General features: G+C 57.2%; 1 protein-coding gene across 1 annotated transcript; it reads right to left on the bottom strand.

Annotated features, from left to right (window-relative positions):
• Window positions 1-253: 253 nt before the first annotated feature.
• EPHB3 (EPH receptor B3) lies at window positions 254-19131 on the bottom strand. The gene is given in 17 exon segments (XM_040480977.1): window positions 254-480; window positions 586-741; window positions 845-1038; window positions 1130-1279; window positions 1391-1606; window positions 2036-2283; window positions 2408-2530; window positions 3597-3649; window positions 4007-4115; window positions 4195-4354; window positions 4533-4657; window positions 4831-5181; window positions 5957-6056; window positions 6058-6113; window positions 8422-9094; window positions 10455-10519; window positions 19007-19131. Coding segments are annotated over 17 exon segments (3003 nt in total). The 5' UTR covers window positions 19122-19131; the 3' UTR covers window positions 254-371.
• Between the last annotated feature and the right edge of the window lie 6 nt (window positions 19132-19137).

The following is a 19137-nucleotide window of genomic DNA, read 5'->3' as shown; positions in this document are numbered from 1 at the left end:
CAGGGCTGGGCCCTATAGAACCCAGGCTTATCCTCCACCTGACCCTGCCAGGACCTTCAGCACTGAAGAACAGCGAAGTCTGAGGTGGTGGGTATCCCCCACTGGAGAGCAGGAAGGCCTGGGCCCTGAGGGGCTTGGGGAGGGGTCATCACCCCCTCTCCTAATCCATCTTCAATATGAAGAGGTTTGGGACACACTTCCTGGGGAGGGAGCACAGGCTTGTAGGAGAAGTCCCAGCTTGGGCCTTCCCCAAACTTCCATCTTCTGGGCCACAGCCTAAGGCCAGGCATCCAAAAGTCCAAAAGTCCAGCCGGCTGGTCAGAGTCCCTGCACAGTCCTTGGGGGAGTACCCACCCCGTGGGAGTCAGGTGTCAGACCTGCACGGGCAGTGTCTGGTTCATCTGCAGCCGCATGTCCTGGATACTGCTAAGGATCTTCTTCTGGTGGCCAGCCAAGGTGACCCCAATCCGCAGCAGGTCTCTGCAGATGGACCAAGGGCAGGGTCAGTCCCTCCCCTCCTGCCCACCACTCTGGGCCCTGCACAGGTCCCCCTGCCCTACCCCACCAAATCCGAGGCACACTCACTCTGCGGTCATCTGAGCTACCAGGTCAAAGGATGCAAACCCCGCGCTGACAAAGCTCTCCTTGTACCGCCCCATCTTGATGGCATCTAGCCAGTCACCAACTGTCGTGAAGGTCGTGTAATCCGGGACCGTGCGGTCTAGGAGGGGCTGTGACATGCTGTGGGGAGAAGACAGAGACTTGGTGAATCCTGATGGCAAGGGAAGCAGGGGTAGGACTGCTGCCTCAAAAGCAGAGTGGGAAAAGAGGCAGAAATACTGACCCAGACTGGGCACTGGCGATGACCTTGAGGCTGGCAGCATTTCGGATGAGTTTGTCCAGGGTGTTGACGATCTGGGAGAATTTGGGCCTGAGGTTCCGGTCCCGTACCCAGCAGTCCAGCATGAGCTGGTGCAGTGCCGTGGGGCAGTCCATGGGTGGGGGCAGCCGGTAATCCTGCTCTACAGCATTGATGACCTGAACAGAGAATAGGGAAACCTGGAGTGAGCCGCCGTTTTGCCCCACAAGGGCTCCCACCCACCTGACCACTCTGGCTGGCCCCACTCACATCCTGGTTGCTCATGTCCCAGTAGGGTCGCTCTCCATAGCTCATGACCTCCCACATGACGATTCCATAGCTCCAGACATCACTAGCAGAGGTGAACTTCCGATAGGCTATGGCCTCTGGGGCAGTCCAGCGGATGGGGATCTTCCCGCCCTGGTGGGGGGGGCACACGCCCTTCACCCTATGACTCGGGGCTGGTCCCCAGCCCCGAGCCCCTGCCTGGTTGGCCCCGCCCCCGGTCTCCCTCCCAGCTGCTTCCTGTACCAGGGAGCTGGTGTAGGTAGGATCAGAAGGATCATCCTCCAGGAAGCGGGAGAGGCCGAAGTCTGAGACTTTGCAGACCAAGTTGCTGTTGACAAGAATGTTGCGGGCAGCCAGGTCTCGGTGCACGTAGTTCATCTCGGACAAGTATTTCATGCCAGCAGCAATGCCCCGCAACATGCCCACCAGCTGGATGACTGTGAACTGTCCGTCGTTGAGCTAGAGGCAACACACAGGCTCAGGTGGGCCCACCACTTCCCTACTGGCCCAGGGCGTGCCCAACTGTGTGTATACAACATCCCAGGAAACCCCAGTGAGGATCCAAATAGCTCCGACCACTCTCATTTTACAAACAAGGTAGCTCAAACGCAGAGAGATTAAGTAAAGCCTGAGATCACCCAGGCAGTAGCGGACGGAGTCAGGATGAGAACTTTGGTCTTTCTGGCTCTGATATATAAATATAAATATATTTATATTTATAAATATTTATAAATAAATATAAACCTGGCTGCTTCCCTGCACCATGCCACCTCGGTGAATATTTGCAGACTTGAAGAGGGTAGGGTCTGTCTAACCTTGTGGGAGGGTGTGGTCTGCCCAACCCAGCTCTCTGGGGGAGGGGAGGGAGTTGAGAGAGCTGCCTCTTACCCGGAGGAAGGAGTCCAGGGCACAATTCTCCATGAACTCGGTGAGAATCATGACTGGCCGACTTTTAGTGACCACGCCCTCTAGCCGGATTATGTTGGGGTGGTCAAACTGACCCATGATGGAGGCCTCACTTAGGAAGTCCCGCCGCTGCCTCTCCGTGTAGCCCACCTTCAGCGTCTTGATGGCCACAAACACCTCCCTGCGGCCTGGCTGTTTTAGGCGACCCCGACAGACTTCCCCAAATTCCCCTGCAGGGCAAAAAGGGCACAAGTAGGAAGTGGCTTCTGGGTTTGGCCCTGTCCCCAGTGCATGCCGGTCCCTCCCCAGGGTAACCCCAGCCTCTCCTCCCCACTGTGCCCCAGGGGGACTCACCAGCCCCAATCACTTCCTCGATCTTGACACAGGACACATCGATTTCCTTGGCAAATTCCCGCACCGCCTCATTAGGGTCCTCGTAGGTAAAAGGGTCAATATAAACCTTCATTCCAGGAGCAACTAGAGGAAAGAAAAGTGGGCATGAGGGACTTTGGGCTAGGGCTGGGGACAGTGAGGGAACTCTTCAGGCTGCACCCTCAGGCCCAGGGTACTGCCCCATGCTCTCACCCTGATGGGAGCACATTTTGCACTCTCCCTACTAAGTCTGCTCCATATTCCTCTCTGCTGGAGTCCCATTTGGGCCCCTCCCCACCATCCCCTCCGTGGGAATCAGTGACCATAAAAGTTAGACACCGAGGAACTTATTCTTCTTTCTCTCTCATCTCTCATCATGTCAAAACCTCTCTCAGATTCATTCTTCCCCTCATTCCCACTGCCCCTGACCTTATCCAGACCTTCAACATTCAGACTCTTGCAATAGTCTCCCAGCTGGGCTCTCTGCCTCTGGACTTTTCCCACCAATCTATCCAGCATACCTGTCTTCCTAAAACAATACTCGCATTGTATTACTCCGAAGCTTGAGAGCCTTTCGGATTACCTATGGTGGAGTCAAGTCCAAACTCCTCTGCCTGCCTTTCACGACCCTCTGACGACTGGCCACAACTACCCAGCCTTGCTCCCTGGCAGCTGTCAAACCAGTCTTCTCACTGCCCCCACAGTCGGGCACTCTCCCCACCCCACCCACTGCCTTCCAGAGGCCCCTCTAGCCAGGAATGCTCTCTCCCACCTGTCTAAACCCTGCTCAACCCGCCTGGCGTAGCTCAGCCCAAGGCCACCTCCTCCAGGAAGGCTTCCTCTTTTCTGAGCTCTTACTGTCCTTGGTAACAGGAACACCCAGCTTAACACTTAATTGTTCTTTCCTTTTTTTCCTGTGTGTACGATTCTTGTCTTTCTCATAGGATTAACTGCCTTTGAGGAAAGGGGTCACTTCTCATTCATCTCTGGGGCTAGCAGGAGTGAGGCAGGGGCTCAGGAAACAGCCCTTGAGTGGAAGCAGGAGGGGCTGTCTGGGATAGAAGTACAATGGACGAAACCCCAGGCAGGGAAAAGGGTATCTCCCAGCCCCACAGGGACCAAGGGAATGTTGGGGGCCGGGGGAGGAAACAGGGTGAAGAGACAAACTCACTGTATTGCTGTAGCTTCTCCGTGTACTCCGAATCAGAGCTGTGCCGCTGCTTCCTGGAGGGGGCAGGATGGAGGCGAGGCCTGAGACAAGTCCAAGAACTCCCTTTGTTCAGGGAACCCTCGGGCTCACAAGAGGGGCAGGGTGCACAGGGGACGGCCCGGTGTCTGGTCCCACAGTCAGTGGTAACAGCAGCCACCGGGTCTCCGGGTAAGGGGCTTGGTGGACTTGGTCCCCCAGGGGATCTGCCAGGAAAAAGGCAGGGGACAGTATGAGGACATGGGCGTGAACTAGAGAGGGCCTTGCCAGCAAGGAGAGCCTGGGCCCACCAAGGGCCTCTGTGGCATGGGGGCTCTACGGTGCCAAAGGGAAGCTCTTGCCAGCCCATGGGAGCAACTCGGGCCTGAGAGTACCTGAGGCAGACGACAGCGATGACCACGACAGCCACCACGAAGACAAGTCCAGCTGTGGCAGAACCCACAATGAGGGGAAGTTGCTCCTGGAGCTGCTGGGCACCAGAGCCTGGAGACGAGGAGGGGACTGGTAAGTGGGGGGATGGAAAGTATTAGGTGAGCGGGAGCAGGCGCAGTGGGCTACGTACCTCTCTCACTTGTGGTCTCAAACTCAGCAGGACGGCTGTACTGCCCGTAGCCAGCTACGGTGCGGGCACGGACCTGGACCACATAGCGGGCATCAGGCCGCAGCCCGTCCAGCTGCACGGAGTTCTTCTGGCTGGTCACCGTAGAGGCAATGCCCTCACTCTGCAACACCAGGAGGAATGAGGCACCTCAGTGGGTCCTGAGGCTCATCAGCCCCCGCCAGCCCTGGGCCTACCTGTGGCTGCCTCAGTACCTGAGACCTGGCTCCCAAGGGCCCCTGACCCTATCTGGGGGTAATCTTCTCACCCCAAGGCATCCTCCTGCCCCTCAGGGCTCTGACCTTCTCAAAGTACTTCATCTCATAGTCCAGGATGACTCCGTTGGGCCGCTCTGGGGGTGCCCAGGACAAGGTCAGGCTGCTGCCTGAGCTGCTGTGCAGATGTAGAGTAGGCACTTCAGATGGGGCTATGGGAAGAGACAGGGCGGGGGCTCACAATGGGCTCCTTGGGCCCTGGCATCCTTCCCAAGGACCCAGTTCCCATGGGACCCCTGGTTGGTCCACTGACAAGCCCTGGGCAACCTAAGCTCTGTGTGGGAGAAAATGACCCAGGCCCTACCCTCCCGTGTCCCCTCCTCACCAGCCTGGTTGGTGGTGATATTCACAGCCGCATAGCGGGGGGGCAGAGGGCTCTTGCCCGAGACGCCATTGACTGCCTGCACTTCAAAGGTGTAGCGGGTGTGGGCCAGCAGATGGCTGATGTGGACCCGGCGCTCTGTCAGGCCCAGCTGCCGAGGCACAAACTCCACATTGTCATCACAGCGAGAGCAGGTTGAGGCACCCGTGGCCCCAGGGCCCCCACGGCACTTCTTGCAGATGACGTTGTATAGGAGGTCGTCCCGGCCACCCAGGTCCCGGGGTTCGCTCCACTCAAGGATCAGCGAGGTCTCATTCACGTTGGAGATCACACCCCGAGGAGGGGATGGCACCGCTGGAGGGAAGGTGGAGGGAGAGGGCAGTGAGCTTGGGCCACAGCACCACCCTTCCACCCAGAGTTCCTGCATACTACAAGCTGCTTCCCACCTCCTTGCCTTGGTCTCTGCTCTAATAAGCAGAATATCTCTCCTACACTTCTTCGCTGGGAAGACTGTAGTTAGCCTTTGAGGCCCAACTTGAGGTGTCACCTCCTCTTGGAAGCCTTCCTTGATTCTTCCTCCTCCTGTCCTCTGCACTCCCGTAACACAATTCCTGGGCATCCTTCCAGCCCAGCACTTAACACATTATATGGTCATTATCTGTTTTCACATGTGCTTCTCCCACCAGGTGGCAAGCTCCTATAGGACTGTGACTGTATCTTATTTTCCGCCACATTCCAGGCCGCCTGGCACAATGGCTGGCACCAAAGGCCGCAGCAGGGAGAAGGCAGGACACTAGGCTGCCCAGGGATATGAGGCCAACGGTTAGCATTGGGTCAAGAGAACGGCTGTTCTACACAGCGCAAGGAGCAAGGGACTAGAAGTCCCAGGGACTCCTGATGCCTGGCTAGGAGCTAGTAGGCATTTGTTCAATGTTGGTGGAAAGGCTGAGCCAGCTGACCTGGATTCTGGCTCGGGGCCAGTCACTTCCCAGCTGTGCCATGTTGAGCACAACGTCTAACCTCCCCAAGCCTCAGTTTCCCTGTCTGGAAAATGGATATGCATGGCAACTGTTTAGGCCCCTAGACAGAAGGCCCCGGGCAGGAGAGAGCAAGCCGGGAGTTCACTCACTGGTACAGGCACTGTCTGCAGAGTCCGAATCTGCACGGTAGAAGTTATTGTGGCACGTGCAGATGCTGGCAGCTGGCGAGGTGGTGCGGCTGTTGGGGGGGGCAGGGGAGGCAGGGCCCCTCTCCCTGCTTTGCCTTGTAACTCCCAGGGGGACAGGCTGCGCGGGAGAAGAGGAGGGACATGCTCTTCAGATCCGTGAGAATCTGGCCCTCCCCCAGCACAGGACTTGGCCCCTCTACCTCCTAGACTGTGGGGGCCACACTGGGATTGCCTCACTCCAGTGCAGCTACAAAAGGCCCTTTTGCCCTGTGGAAACCCCACGTCAGCGGATTCCTCCCCGCCCCGGCCCCCCACCCCTACCCTGGGGCCTCATGGGCGAAGACGTCAGGCCGATCACCTGGGCAGCCTGGGCTTGTCGAGGCAGGGAAGAGAGAGAGAAGGAAGAGGAGGGGTGGGGAAGAGACCACTGGCAAGCCGGCAGCACCCTACTCTGCCAGGATGCTCCCGCCCCTCCTTGAAGCTGGAGGAAGATCACTCCTAGGATCCTCGTGGCCAACCCAGAACAGCCCCGCTCACAGGACCAGTCTCTCTCCCCACCCACCAGGAGCCAGACAGCAGCTCCTTTCTGCCTTGGGCACGGGTGGGGGCCGAAGAGGAGTAAGAATAGAAGACAGCAGGCAGGAAGGCTGGGGTCACCGGGAGTTCAGAGGCCCCAAAGCATCCACGAAGGGCATCCCTGGCCCTAAAGTGAGCCCAGGGATGGGTGCCTGAACATCCCTTCGACTCTGCTTCCTCTCCTGCCATGTGCGTTTGGGCCCCTGGACCTGAGCTGTGGGATTCCGCATATCTATGACAGCCATATAATTTATTATTCAAATTGGAATATTTGGGGAGTGAAAAGGGCCGCTAGTAATAATCATGTTATAAGGAGCATGAGCCAGGCCTGCCCTGGACACTCAAAAGCATGTGGCCACTCTATCCCTATATGACTACCTCTGGGGAGGTCATCTAGAATATGGAATGCCCAGAGTTGGGGCTATGCCCTTCTCTGGGGTTTAATCTCCCCTCACTAAGGTGATATTCCACCCAAGCTCTTTTGAGCCAGTGGGGGAGGGGGCAGATGCCAGGCCAGGCTGGTTGCCATGGGAACCAGCATATATTTCCTGTCAGGGACCTGCAGAGTGTTAGCCCCTCTTCAGGCTGTCAGGCTCATCACCCCCACCCCCTTTCTCCACTTAGGAAGAGGAAGTCTGGGGCAGGTTCCCATAGAGAAGTGGAGAGGGGCCGGGCAAGGCACTATTCACCTTGCCATGACAACACCCAACACTGGGTTTCCCAGCCAGGCTGGGCCGCCAGCCCCCTCATACCTAGGGCTGTGCTAAGAGCCAGCTCCCACCCCCGGAGCTATAGGCTGCAAGCACCAGGGCAGAGGGGTTAGAAGACAAAGCCCTTGGCATCTTGTCCTGCATGGTAGAGCACGGACGAGGCTGTGGCCCCAGCTCCCACATTCCCAGCTATGATGCCTTGAGTACAATTGTTCTCTGAGCCTCAGTTTCCATATTAGCAAAATAGGGGAGATAACTGGAATCTACCTTACAGGACTGTGATGACACTCAAATGAGAACCCTTCGTGAATGGGTTTTATAGCTGGAAGTCTAGGACACTGTAAGGTCTTAAGAGTCTTGGCAAGCCACCACAGACAAGTCTCCTAACCTCCTCCTGTATGAAATAAGGACAAGAGAATCCCTGTCGCCCATGCATCCCAGGGCTCCTGAGAGCCAAGGCTGACACTTACGTGGCACTTGTGTCACCACGTGCCAGGTGCTGTTCCAAGAGCTTCGCATGCATTGACTTGCTTAAGCCCACTACAAGTCTATAAAGCAATCATCATTATTGTCCCCATCTGGCACATGAAGAAACCAAGGTTCAAAGAGTTAAGTAACTTGCTCAAGGTCTCACAGGTGCTAACTGACAGAGTGAGGACTCAGACTTCAGGGACCGGGCCCCTGACCGCTATGCTATCTATACTGCCTCTCAAGGAAATGAGACCTCAAGGTAAAAGGGACAAGCATGAGGTACCCACAGCCCCTGTCCCCATAGCTCTGGGGATCATCTAGTACTTCCAGGGTGAAGTGTCTACTTGGGGCCAAACAAAGCAGGCAGGTATCTCTGCTGGCTTCCTGACTCTCTGACCGGCTGCCTCCTTATCAAGGATTCTCCATGTTTCTCCACCTCTGTCTTGAGTTCTATTCTTTCTCTTATTATTCTGGTATGTCTCCTCATTTTCGCTCATCTCCCCCCTTGCACCACATGCTATGCACCTGATACCCCTCTTCCCTTTCTTCCATCCGCCTCAGACCTGAAGCCAGACCTCCTTGACTGGCAGGTAGGAAGTAGCAGGTAGGAGGCAGTACGTGGCTTTGGCCCAAGTCCTCCCCTCCTCCCCCAGGCCAGTCCCCACTCACGGCGGCACTGGGACTCCTTGGCAGCTGGCTCATGGCCGGTGGCACAGGTGCAGGCTCCCACAGGCACCATCCATTCCCCATCGCCATTGCAGTAGAGCTTGAGTGGCACTGACACCTCCACGGCATTAGCGATGCAGGTGCCAGGGGCGATGACCAGAGAAGTGGGCTCGGCCCCCGTGAGGGTCTCGGGAAAAAGGGCAAAGCCTGCGGTGGTGGATGCACACTTCTTGTAGAAGGCACGCACAGAGATGAGCGACATGCAGGCACCTTGGTCCTGGAAGGCCAAGTAGAAACCGGCCTTGGAGAGCGGCCCAAAGCTTCGCACCTTGGTGTTGACACGGCCAGCATCGAGCCGCGAGAAGCTCTCATCGGGCGCAATGGTGTCCACCTTCACATAGGGGTTCTCCATCCAGAAGGGGGAGGAAGCCGAGGCCACATCGCTGTCAGCCTCATAGTAGAAGAGGTTGAAGGTCTCTTTACAGGAGCCAGGGATGTTGGGGATGCTGTTGCAGTCACGCACGGTAAACTTGAGCTCCACGTAGACCCGCTGCACGTCTCGCCGCCAGATGAACCCCGTGCGGAGCCAGTTGTTCTGGCTTGACTCTCGCACGTTACACACCTGGTACGTGCGGATGGGGTTCATGGCCTCATCGTAGCCACTCACCTCTTCCCACTGTGCACAGACCAAGTGAAAAAGACGGAATGAGCACCAACCTTTGCCAGGTGCTTACCACATGCCCAGATCTGTATTCACTTCACAGAGATGCTTCTGTGGTGTAGTGGCTGAGCACGCAGACTACATGGGTTCCAATCCCAGTTCTTGTTGTGTGACTATGGGTTAAGCCACTTAACCTCCTTGTACATCGTTTTCCCATCAGCAACATGGCGAGAATAAGGAATAAGTGAGTTTAAATGAATAAAGAACTTAGAACAGAGCGATTGGTAAGTACTACAGGAGTATTAGCTATAATATTTGTTATCTTTACGCCTCCGTTTCCTTGTCTGTAAAATGAGGCTGGGATTGGATGTAAACGAGGTGGCGGGGAATCAAGTCAGTTGAACATATATAATGGATTTGTAACAATGTCCAATACAGGGCAATCACAATCACGTTTAACCTTCACACAACTCCATGAGAAGGTACATCTGTTGTCCTCACTCTCCAGAAGAGGAAGCCAAGACCCTCAAAGGGAGAGACTTGCCCAAGGTCACACAGTTTGGCCTGGTGAATGAGGGCCTGTGGTTCCATCCCACCCCAGCGTTTCAGAGCTTAGTGCAGTTGTGTCGTGTAGGCCACGTAGGGAGGTTTTGTGTGTTCTTGAAGTTTATTTATTTATTTTTGAGAGAGAGAGGGAGAGCACAAGCAGGGAGGGGCAGAGAGAGAGGGAGACACAGAATCCGAAGCAGGCGCCAGGCTCTGAGCTGTTGGCACAGAGCCTGACGCGGGGCTCGAACTCACGAACTGTGAGATCATGCCCTGAGCCGAAGTCGGATGCTTAACCAACTGAGCCACCCAGGTGCCCCTAGGGAGGTTAATGAGGGTATTTTAGAAATGTCAGAACTACAGGAATTTAACAGTGAAGAAATGGAAGCCCAGAAAGGTAAACTGCCTTGCTAAAATCACAAAGCAAGTTAGAGATCTGGAACCAAGGTTTCTGGTCCCCAAGCCAGTGCCCTACCCAGGGACCCAGGAAGGAGGGAGATGGTTGGAGAAGACACACAAAGAGCAGTCATGCAGGGAAGGGATGGGGGTAGGCTAAAGGCAGGCTGAGGGGCGCGCAGAGGGAGAACGGGACAAAGGTGGTGTGTATGGGGAGGGGGACACAGGCAGGCTGAAGGCTGAGAGGGTGCGAAACACCCATAGGCAAAGAAGGAAGGTGACAGAAGCAGAGGATAGGAATGGCGAAGGAGGTGAACCTGATAGGCAGGGGCAGCCCTTCTCCGGCCCTGGTGAGGCGAGGGGAATGGCCGCTGGAGTAGGGAGTAGCCTAACTGGCAACCAACACTGAGGGGAGATGGTGGGGGAGGCTTACCCCACTTTCTGGATGAGATGTCCATGCCAATTCAGAAGTCACCCATTTTGTGTCCATGAGGGTCTCTGGGGAGCAACAGAAGAACAAAGGTCAGAGGCCACGCTCAGGATGGGGAAAAAGAGGCTGTCCAGGAAAGGCCAGGACACCAGAGAATGATTCTCAGCAGGCACCGCCCCATCCCACCCCACCCCCAAGTCCTCTCGGCTACCCTGCCCTGGAGAAGACCCTGCAGCCATCTCCAGAAATGTCACAGTCCCAAAGAAGTCAGGTCGGGTTGGCCAGCGGGAGGCAGGTGTCTGCTGCTGACCCCAGGCAAGAGCTGGGGCCAGTTCACACACCTACAGGGGCTGCTAATCTCCACACAAAGGGGCGGCAGGCCCTTTATCCTGGAACAAAGGACCTTATGCTTCAGACCCTGCTGCCCAGGCCTCCCCTGACTCCATTCCCAACACAAAGGCCCAGTGCCACACATGCCCAGGGGAAGGGGAGGGCAGTGACGGGAGCAGAGCCTGCTCCCACCCAACCTCCCACTCAATCTCCTCTAGGGGATGGGGCAGGAATGCTCTTTGAGGGCGGGACCCAGACCAGCTCCCTGCAAGCTAGTTCGGTCCTTCCTAGGATCCTCAGATAAATAAAGGGGCTGTGGGTGCACCTCTTTTACAGGTGAGAACGCTTGAGGCCCAGATAAAGTCTCTATGTGGCCTGAGGCAAAACTGCTAGGACTTGGGGTGAAATGTCACTCAAATGCAGGTCTGACTCCACAACTAACCCCTTAACCAGGGCACTCTGGGTGCAGTGTGAAGGGGAGAACAGGGAAAGGAGGAATAGAGAAAGCCGAGAAAGCTCCTATGTATCCTTTAAATCCCGCTCAAACTGTCACCTCCTCCAGGAAGCCTTCCCTGGACCCCCAAATCAAGGTTAGATGCCTTCCTCTGTGCATCCAGGACCAGGGGCTTTGTCACAGCACCGATCCTGTTCCAAGCTTCCACTTCTTATCTGTCTCCCCCTGCTCAGCCAAAGGGGGGGCCCATTTAGGTTTCCAACATAAACTCACTCCCCTAGGAATCGGGTTCTGGATTCTGGCTCTCTGAGAGGAAAGATGCCAACTCCTTCCTTCTAGCCTGGGAGACAGGGCAGCCAGCAGTCCTCCCCTCTGCCCTGAGCTGGAGGGGGCAGGTCAGGGCTGCCCAGGAGGAGAAAGCCCCGAACCCCACAGGTTCCAGGCTTGCGGCCGGCACTGGTTTCCCACAGTCTGGGTCTGAGCTGAGGATGGTGCGTGAGGCAGCTGTGGCCCCAGACCCTCATGTTAGACACAGGGGGGGTGAGGCTCCTTCGTCTTCCACCAGAGGAGGCCGGTCCCTGGAGGGCCTGGCTGCAGGGTGAGCTCTCCCAGCCTCATCGTCGGTGGCCTGATGGGCCCTCTGGCAGACAGACAGACAGACAGACAGACACAGACATTTGGCAGGGGGGTAGGGGAGGGAAGGAGAGATGGGCAGAAGCAGGGGCCCAGAAACAGGCGGGGAGAGAGGCAGTGGAGCAGGGGCCTTGCTGGGGTGGATGGCGAGAGGCTCGGATCTGGATAGAGCCGGCTAGCTAGGACCAGACAGTGGGGTGGCCAGCTGAGGACAGTGAGGTGGAGAGACAGGGAGGCCCAAAGAGACAGAGATAGAGAGGGAGGTTGCCAAGTGGCCTCTTCTCCAGACAGCAGCCCAGAGTATTCCTGTCCCTGGAGCCAGTGGAGCCAAGTGCGCCCCCTCCCCCCTCAGGCCAGCCAGCCAGCCAGCCAGCCAGTCCGCCTGCTTGTCTGCCCGCTGCCCGCCACCCGCCCGCCCGAGCAGGCAGGGGCTCCCACCGCTCCCTCGAGTTGCCTCCCTCCTCCCTCTCCCTCACTTCCTTCTGCTCAGCCTGTGCCAAACCCATCTGGAACTGTTTAAACCCAAATATTCAGCCCCCTCCCCCCTCCAGCCAGATTCCTCCACAGTTTAAAACAAGCCCTGTGCTGGCTCTGAGAGGAGGGAGGGGACGGTGGGGAGGGGGAGGGGTAGGGGGAGGCAGGGGTGGAGGGAGGCTCTTCATTTCTGTTTAATTTCTGGGGAGCGGGAGAGGGAGAGGGAGGGGGCGGGGATCGGCCCTTGGCCATCGCTCAGCCTTGGCCATCGCTCAATCTCGGCACATTTTTCCCATTAATGAGGAGAGGACTTGGATTTCGAGTCATGTGTGCCTGAGGAAGGGCTCCGGTCACCCTGGTGGGGAGGGGGCTTACTCTCTGGGAGAGGGGAGGGGCCTGCTCCCCTTCAGCAAGAGGGAGACCCTGAGGTGCCTGTGTCCCAGCCTCAGGAAGGGCATGGAGGAGGTCCCAGAATCCATCTGTCCGTGGCATTGGGAAGGACAGGCCCAACCCAACAGAGCCCACCTTTTCTCTGCTATGTGTGTGCCCCGCGTGCATGTGCATGTACACACGCTGAGGTAAAGGATATGAGATGCACGGGGTAAGGACAAAAGAGGACTGAGTGAGCAGTCGCCAAACGCCCCAGCTGGCGACCGCACCCCCATCCTCCTCTGCCCCCCATGTGGCTGCCGGAGGGAAACCAGAACGCGGACAGGGCAGCCATTCTCGGATACGGGGCTCCATCAGGCTGGAAACCCCCACCAGCCCCTCAAAACCGAAAAGGGAAGGGGACAGCAGGCTTGGGGGCGTTCTGAGACTGGGGCTTCGATGCTCAGAAGTGAAGCCGCACCCCTTCCAGGTTTCCACAGGGCCACGGAGCACAGCCACGTGGCGGCAGCTGTGCGGCTCCTGCCTGTGCACAAATACACACACGCACGAACATTACCCAGTCCTCAGTGCCTGGGCTCATTCTCTGCCACTGGGGCCAAAGAATGGCAAGTCAACACATATGGTGGACACAAACACACAAAGCCACAGCCGCCCACAAACATACACGCCGCTTCATACACGGCCTCGGCCTTTTTCAGACACACAGAGGCATATGGTGCAAATAGATTAGCCTTCCTTAGGCATTCACACACAGTGAGTCTTTCCTACACACAGATCTGGCTTGCCTTAGGCAAAAACTCACTCTTACAGTCTTCATATGTGCAGATTTCCAGAGACATATGCATATACGGAGGGCACGCACACCCAATAGTACATTCTCCTTACACACCCAACTGCAAACGACTGCCGGCCACAAGTCAGTCTTGAGTGTGGTCAAGTGCAACCACAAACACCAGACTCAGTGACGTGCTCTTATGCAGTCACACACAACTAGCATCAGCTGCACACGCTGGTGCCCATTTGCACTGAAACAGGCCACAGGAGCCTGCAGACGCAGTACAAATATCAACACCTACCGTTTGTATAGAGCCTCAGAGGTGCATCCTCCATGCACGTGCAACACACACACACATGCGCGTGCACACACACACACACACACACACACACACACACACACACACACACACTGCAAGCATGTTCTTTCCATGAGAGGAGTCTTCAGGTGGGGTGGAGGTAGGGCTAGGAGAGGGGCAGTGTCTGCTAAGAAAGCGGAGGTGCTAGGCCAGTCTTGGCCAGAGGTGCGGGGAAGAAGCAAGCCCCAGACCTGTTTCCTGGGGCCCTGGCCCAGGCCGAAGCAGTCACTGGTCACGAGGCTGGGGGTGGGGCAGGGACATGAAGATGATTTTGGGTGTGGGTAGGTGTGGCCTCCCCAGGGACAGCCCCTGCCCAAGCAGCATGCCATTTCCCTGCCAGTACAATGGCTCTGACCCCAGCACTGAGCCCTTAGGAAGGGGGTGGCATCATGAAGAGACACAGCCCCAGGAGCTTCAGGCAATACTTCCACACACAAGTTGGGCACCCAGCAAGAGGAGAATATAATGGGCACCCAGACTATGTCTGAAGACCTCACTGGGTGGCCCTGGTGCAGAGGCACCAGCTGGGAGCCTGCCACTGCCCTGGTGAAGGGCCAAGTACACACAGCTTTATGGAGCTGCCAGACCCCACAGCACCCCAGGTTCCAGGTCATACAGAGCACACTGCTCCGTGTCAGTGAGACCCAGGAAATAAAAAACAAAAAACAAAAAACCTCCAGAGACAAAAGCATAAAGCCCAAGCTCCAGATCAGGGACTTTGAGGTGACACAGAAGGTCACGCTTCTGGGCTGGGCCAGCACAGTGTGCAGGTGCAAGTGGACAGAGGAGTAGAGTCTGGACAAGAAGGTGCAAAGCCCTGGCTGCAAAGAGAGGGAGAAAACCCCATGCCAGCCCTGAGGTGGTCCCCCTTCTCCTTGCTGGGGTTCCCACCTCAGGCAACCAACCCAAGGGATCTGTCCGGTCTTCTTCCATCCTGTCCCTACCCTTTGTGTCAGTGTGTATATAAGCATGTACCAACCTGCACAATCAGGGTTGTCAGCCTGTGGAGGAAGGGGACTTGGGGGGCTCCTGCTATGGGACCTAGAAGAGCCTAACTCACCCCAGGGCCGCCTCTCCCTTCCCCGCTCATGGCCCCTTGGCCTTCAAATCTGGGATGCAGGGGAGGGGAACATCTCAAAACAGAGAACACATTTTGTTTTCCATTCTTCCCCTCAGATCGTGGGGATTTATAATTAAATAAACCTGAAAGGGAGAAGGGAGGAAAAAGCACAGAGCAAGGAGCCCAGATGCCTCAGTGTTCACCCATGCCCCCCGCCCCAGTCCCCGCCTTGCCAGCCAGCCAGCCAGGATGGATGGACAGCTAGCCCTTCTGTGAGGCCTTTGAGCCCTTCCTTCCCTGAGATCCCAGCCACAGGAAGCGTGGCCAGGAGTCTGGGGGCAGGAGGTGATAGGAGATCCAGGGCCAGGGCAGCCCTTGGGGTAGGGGGCCTCTCTCACCCCATCAGGTGCCCAGCTGTACCCAGTCTCTTCTGTCCCGTCCCCCCCACCCCCCCACCTCCCCAGCTGCCCAATCCCGACAAACCAGTTTGACTCAGCACAACAGGCAGGGCTACAATTTTCAAACTATGCAGGCCTGGTGATTCAGCCTCTTCATGCTGTTTAATTAGTGTAAGGCCGGGTGGCGGAGGCCTTGCCCACGGCAGCTTAGGCTTTAGCTCCAAGCCGCTGAGGCCACAGAGACGGCGGTGGCAGCAGTTCTGGCTAAAGGGAAGGCAGTGACGAGCAAACTGGTTCCCCCGAATCCCTGCCGCTGTCCTTCAGTGGCAGCTCTTAAGTGCCAGCTCATGACAAACAGGGATGGGGTGGGGGGCACCAGAGGCAACTCTACAAGTAAGAAACCACAGAAATGCCAGGACTGTTGACCCCTCTCAGCTGGCACCTTCTCAGGGACCACTGCTGCTGCCTCTGACGGAGGGAGGGGTTCACACACTGCCTCTTGCCACCCGGGGACCAGGCCACCCGGGGACCAGGCGCACTGCAGTGGCTACTCAGCTAACACAGCCTGGCTGGGAGGGGGGCTGTCCCATCCCCACCTCTCACATCTGGGAATGGTTTCTCTTTTCTCAAAAGGGTTGGCTCTCAGCAGACTTCTCCATCCTATCTGGGGTATTAAGCACCCTAAAGCTCAGACACCCTTCCTCCTCTCATGCCCGTTCTGGGTCTGCTCACCTTCCTGGTCTGTTCACCTTCCGGTTCTTAGTACTGAAGGGGAGAATGATCTTGGCTCGGGGCACTGGGAAACATTACTCAAAAGGAGAGTGAGCAACAGGATGGCCCTGTTTCCCTATGACCGAGGGTAAATCTGAGGGCAATTTGTGTTGTGTTTAGCGGGGAGGTAAGCAATCAGAGGGCAAGGGGAGGGGTGTTTCTTTAACCAAGGAGAGGGGGCAAGGACCCTGGTTCCATCCTCAGGTAAAACCGATGAGGTCCTTGGATGCAGTCCTGGTGGACCCCAAGTGTGTAGGGAGGCAGAGCAACCAGGTGCCAGACAGTACGTAACCAATGGAGCCATGAGGACACAGCACCCACAGCTCAGGACACTGGGCCTAAATATAACTCAGAGAGCCAAAAGCCTCCCCCTAGGCCCTGGGCAAACCAAATCCTGGCAAAGCCAAATGGAAAGCTGGAGCAGAGGCTAGATACCCTGCCCATAGAGCTTAGGAGTGGGGAGGGACCCACCTAACCCTCCCCGCTGGCCATAGCCCAGGACCACCAAGTCTCCCCATCTCACCCTTCCAGCTCTAGACAGGGCTGGGGGATGGGTGGGACGCAGGGACGGCTGTCCCCTACCTAGCTCTCTTCCCATCCCATCCCATCCCTCCCAGAGCTGAAGAGAGATGGAGGTGGGGAGACAACTTTCTCCCCAGACCAACCTTCCTGCCCCCATCACTCCTTCCTCTAAACTCCCTCCAGCAGGTAAGGCACACACCAGTTTCATTTCTGCCCCTCCTCATGGAGCAGATCCTAGAATAATAATAGTTAATCCCCGAATAATAATGGCTGTGTGCTAAGCACCCCACAACACGTTATGGACTCAGTCCATACCCACTCCAGGGATAGTGGGTACTATCACTATCCCATGTCACAGTGCGGGAGGACAGAGGGGTGGGTAGGCACACCGCCGAGTGTGGGTCTGAGCCCTGAAGCATCTCTCTTTCTCTTTGCGTAGTCCCGCACACACACTGAAAACCCTAAGGTCTGAGGTATGGCGAAAGTGAGGGAACAGGTAAAAGCCACACACCAAGGCACTGCTACTTCCTAGGGGCACCCCACACTGGCCTGGCCTCCTAGCCACCACCCACCTAGCCAGGGAGTAGTCCCGGATCCCACTTCACAGCTGAGCGGGGAGGGGGAACACGGCTGGGGCAGTGGCCGTGCTGCCCTCTCTTTCCTGTGCTGCTGCTGTTCATCAGTTCTCTGCCTCCTGGTCAGCCCCTCGGCTCTTTGGCTTGGAGGCCCGGATGCCAGCTCCCAGCCACGGCCTGCCTCTGAGGGTCTAGCTGATTGTGAGGGGGGGAAAGGGGGAGGGAAAGAGGAACGGAGGAAGGACTGAGCCTCTTCAGGTAGCCCTTGCGCACCTGACCCAAACCACACCCCCTCCACCCCACTGTCAGCACAAGCACCCACCACACCTGACAACATGGGCCCTGCTCCTGGCACACACAGCCCCTAAGTATGTGTGTCTGTGTCACCTCTCCTGGGCTAAGACACAGAGACACAGACCTGGGAACTCCAACAGGCTCCCTGGCTCACACCCTTGAGGCAATCAACAACAAAGCCCCACACCGGTTTCTCACGCCTGAGATCCTATCACACACATGTGGGCGCGACCTCACTGTGTCTGCTTGCATTTGCATGTGTCCACCCGTGTGAATTGGTCGGTCAGCACCAGTGGGCTCAGAGCTAAAAGGGGGTGGGGGCTCATAGGAACATTTTTCCCCTAAAGAAAATCAGAAAGCACCAGAAGATGCCTTTCTTTCGGAACTGTGTTCTTTTTTCCTTCCAACCCTTACGGTTACTGTGAACATACGAACAGACCAACTTACACAGAATTCATATTTTTGTTCCTGTACTAAGAAAGTGACTAGATCTGTTGTTAAAGACACCAAAAATAAGTGCTCCAGTTTCCCCCAAATTTCTGTGGGTTCTTCCCTCCACACTAAGGAAGGTTTTTTTCTTCCCTCATTTAATGGCTCCAAAATTTTTGGAAACTCTGTGTGTGTGTGCCTATCCTGTATGACCAGCGTCAGTGGCTCTGTGTCCCCAAGGCTTGTGTCAAGTGGCCTATGTGTGAGCTCTCCCACCAGGGCCAACGGCATCCTGTTCACCCAAATACAGTCATCTGGAAGTTGGAGCTACCCCCTCAGCATCAGCACCGTCTGGATAGTTCACACAGTCTATTGAGAAACTCAGCCTTTTCCTACCGGCTAATGGGGCAAACCCCAGAACTTCAGGGGTTCAGTGGAGACCCAAGCACTCGGATGTCTTTCTAGAAGGCGGAGGAAGAGCCGCATAGCCGTGTGGATGGCCACTGCACACTGCACCTCGTGTGTAACTGGCGCTCCATAAACCATAAACAATAACAGGCCCCCGCCTCTCCACCCCCGCAGTCATCCCCTGACAAAGGGGTGTACGCACTCACACCTCTCGCTCAACTCCAACGGGTTCCGAAACAACGCCGCCCCCCAACCTGGGAGTCCGCTTGGCCCCCACCCGCCACAACCCCGCGGCAGTCTCAGAGCCCCGGCCTCGCCTGGTGGGTCGCCCCCACTTCTTCACCTCCCGCGGCCGCCGAGGGCCCCTCTTCTCTGCGGCGAGTGCGGAGTTCGCTCACAAGAGCTCGCAGCTGGGCCGTGACTTTCGGGGACGCTCCACCCCAGTCAAGCCGCCTGCGGTCCACAACTCGCCGACCGCGGGCCTCGGAGCCAGCTGGAGCCTCCAAGGCAGCTCCGGGGGCGTCCTCCCCACCCATCCTCCGGCCCCCGGAGCGGCGCGGGTGACGGAGCCTCCTCCGACGTGCGCCCAGCCCTCATCTGACCCACACCGTGGGTCCACTCTGGCCCAAGCGCGGGCGACCCCGGGCGCCGTAAGCCTTGGACGCACCCCCCGACGCCGCTCACCTTCCAGCGCCCGGCAGCCGGCGGGCAGCAGCAGCGGGAGCAGCAGCAGCGGAGGGAGCAGCGGCAGGAGCCCCGGCGGCGGCGGCGGCGGCGGCGGCGGGCGGGCTCGGGCCATGGCCGGGGAGGGCTCC

This window comes from Herpailurus yagouaroundi, unplaced genomic scaffold (assembly GCF_014898765.1).
Source record: "Herpailurus yagouaroundi ecotype Mexico unplaced genomic scaffold, PumYag 159, whole genome shotgun sequence".
Taxonomy (NCBI): domain Eukaryota; kingdom Metazoa; phylum Chordata; class Mammalia; order Carnivora; family Felidae; genus Herpailurus; species Herpailurus yagouaroundi.
This window is presented reverse-complemented; position numbering and strand designations above follow the sequence as displayed.